This window comes from Cryptomeria japonica, chromosome 5, assembly GCF_030272615.1.
Source record: "Cryptomeria japonica chromosome 5, Sugi_1.0, whole genome shotgun sequence".
Taxonomy (NCBI): Eukaryota; Viridiplantae; Streptophyta; class Pinopsida; order Cupressales; family Cupressaceae; genus Cryptomeria; species Cryptomeria japonica.
In genome coordinates, this window is record NC_081409.1 from 653,687,982 (window position 1) to 653,691,066 (window position 3,085).

The 3,085-nt window shown below is 33.6% G+C and overlaps 1 protein-coding gene across 1 annotated transcript; it reads right to left on the reverse strand.

Annotated features, from left to right (window-relative positions):
• Nucleotides 1-919: 919 nt before the first annotated feature.
• Nucleotides 920-1,360, reverse strand: LOC131876034 (uncharacterized). Its single transcript, XM_059220798.1, has one exon. The coding sequence runs from the start codon at nucleotides 1,358-1,360 to the stop codon at nucleotides 920-922; it is 441 nt and encodes a 146-aa protein (XP_059076781.1).
• Between the last annotated feature and the right edge of the window lie 1,725 nt (nucleotides 1,361-3,085).

Consider the following 3,085-nt stretch of genomic DNA (forward strand, 5'->3'; position numbering starts at 1 on the left):
TATGAGTTTTATCTTATTAAAATAAGGTTAACTATAGTTTGTTATTGATGTTTTAATTAGAGCTATATTAGTATAGGGTGTGATTATTGGTGTACAAGTGTATAAGCTTTCACCATTGAACCTACTTAAGCTAGTACATAGTGATATTTTCATTTCTAATTTATTCTAATTTATTTGTATATAATTCATTCACTATTTTATTATAAATCTAATATAATAATACAAAAAATATTCTAATTAGATTTTCTACAATTATGCAAACACTAATAAACATATTAATTTTGTAAAAACTGTAATGAATTTATATCAAATACATCATTTCTACAATCAATTTTAAAAATAAAAAAATAAAAAATTATAATTAATTATTTAGTAATTACATTATAGCAGATACATTATTATGATCATTATTTCGACAATCAGATCTTTAAACAAAAATAAAAAAATTACCATTAATTATTTAAACCTTATTAAATTTATAAAATTATAAATCATTTATCATAAGGCCCATCTCTTTGAACATTTTAAACTCACATATTTAATAAAAGCAGTAGACTTACAAAATTAGAAACAATCATATTATTTTTACTTTTCAACATGAAAAGTCAAGGAAAATATTAAAAAACTAAAACTCTTTATATCTAAAAATATAGATCTTAACAACTGTTCTTTTTTTTTTCATCTTTATTGATAGTGGATAAATTTAATTACTTTCAGTCCTTTATAAAGCCACTCTAACTCCATCTTATCCATCGGATACAATTGAATCAGCCTTTTGAAGCTTATCAGCCTATCACAAAAATTTTTAACCTCTGAATGCTTTAAAGGTTAGACACCTGAAAATTTATCATCGTATATATCGTCTCCGCCACTTCTTGGTCTCCATATTTCCTTATCTTTCACTTCCTCATTCCTATTTTCATCTTTTATCTTCTTCTCCTGGCTGAACAGCCTCCTCTGCTCCTGCAGCGGCTTCTCTGTCAGAGAGGTTTTCCTCTTGCTGAGGATGCTCGTTTGATTCTCTATCATCTTCAATGGTGGGACTGGAAGGTTCTGAATCTCCTCTCATGGTAGGGAGGCGAGTAATGTCTTCATGCTGTTGATAGAGTTGTTCATCCAGTCCACCCTCTTCATTAGCACATTCTCTCTCACCATCTTCTCCTCTAATTAAATCTTGTATATTTTCATGACAATATAAATCTCGCTCCTCTGGCCCACTAGGAGGATTTTCATCACTTATATTTCTTCTTTGTCTCTTGTGGTCGCCATCCCCATCCCCATCCCCATCTCCATCCCCATCTCCACCACCATCACTCCTTCCTCTCTTTCTCCTCTTCTCTTCCACTTCTTCTTCACCCATTCCTCCTCCCTCTTCTTCCTCCTCTTCCTCCTCCTTGCTTTCCTCTTCTTCCTCTTCCTCCTCCTCTTTGTTGTCCCCCTCCACCTCACACTCCTCTTCTTCCGCCTCTTCCTCTTCCCCTTCCTCATTTTCTTTCTCTTCTTTTTCCTCGTCTTTGTCGTCGTCGTCCTCCTCCTTCTCCTCCTCCTCCTCTCCTTCTTCCTCCTCCCCTTTTTTCTCACCATCCTCTCTTCTAAATAAATCTTGACCATTTTCATCAATATGTAAATCTACATATAGATCTATGCCTCTGTCATCTAAATCTTGTATATTTTCATCAACTTGTAAATCTACATATAGATCTATGCCTCTGTCATCTAAATCTTGTATATTTTCATCAACTTGTAAATCTACATATAGATCTATGCCTTGATCCTCCTCATTATTTCTGACTGGCTCTTCCTCCTCCTTTGCTTTTTCCTCCTCCTCTTCCTCCTTTTCTTCTTCTTCGTTTTCCTCCTCTTTGTCATCCTTATCCTCCTCCTCCTCTTCCTCCTCTTCTTCTTCCTCCTCTTCCTCTCCTCCTCGTTCGTGTTCCTCCTGAGCCACCTCTCGTTTATTTTCATCTTCCTCTCCTTCATCCATACTGCTACTTCCGCTGCTGTTCCTCCTGTTACTCATATTGCTAGACGAACAGGTTCTCATTTCTAAAATATGTGAACAAAGAATAGATAAGAACGGAATTAGATGTGCATGAACTGAACGAGGCAATGAATAAAGATTCAGAAGCAGTAAGCACAATTCATTGCTTCATTCAATCCTAACTCGATTTGAATATCCAAAGCTATTTATGTATAGAATGTTGAGAGTTCCTGTTTCTTGTCGAGAATACAGATGACTGTTCATCTTCATATTCCTGAATTGATCACCATTTACAATTGTTTCTCGACGATTCTATGATAAACTAATCAAAATGGATTGGACCGACGATCCTTATGGCCTAAGATTGTGTTAGTCGGCTCCAAAAGTTTAATTTTTCAATAGACTTTTTAAGAAAATTAATAGTGAATAAATACAATATTGTTATTACGCGGAAAACAACAAGTTTTAGAAAAATCCTAACTGCAATATGTAGCAGGAGAAAGGGAATTAAATCGAAGAACAGAAAAATTAAGGAGGGGAGGTGCAAAACGGTTCAAGAAGAATCCGCTATAGACCCAAATACAAATAGACTTGAGTAAGATTTCTACAAGAGTTTTGAAAAAGACAAATGTTGTGATGAAATACACGTAGGTCGGGGTTTTATGGGACTTCACCATCTATTTTAAAAGAGTAAGAGGTTTTCATAAAATGGATGTTATACGATTAATTAGAATCTTTTGTGAATAATAGCAGTTCATATTTTTAGTTTGACGATTTGACAAGGTGTATTTGGGGCAGGGTAAGAAATTGTCCCACCAACATAAGTCTTTTTTTGTCACTTATTGGAATTTTATATATTTCTATCAATTATTTTTTATTATTTTATATCTTTTACATTGTTAAATTGAATATGGAAAATAATTAAATTCATGAGACGACACATTTTCGTAAATTTAAGAGCTTAAACTATAATGCAAAATTCAACAGACCACCTACTTTAAAATATTTCTAAAAAAATTTAGCAACACCCAGTGAAATTTTTAAGAAACCTCCCATCCATGTGACCTGACCCTTAGTGAATAAAAGGTTTTGGAGAAGAGAGAG

Coding starts and splice junctions, on each gene's coding strand:
- LOC131876034 (XM_059220798.1), bottom strand. CDS start 1,360: ATGGGTGAAGAAGAAGTGGAAGAGAAGAGGAGAAAGAGAGGAAGGAGT.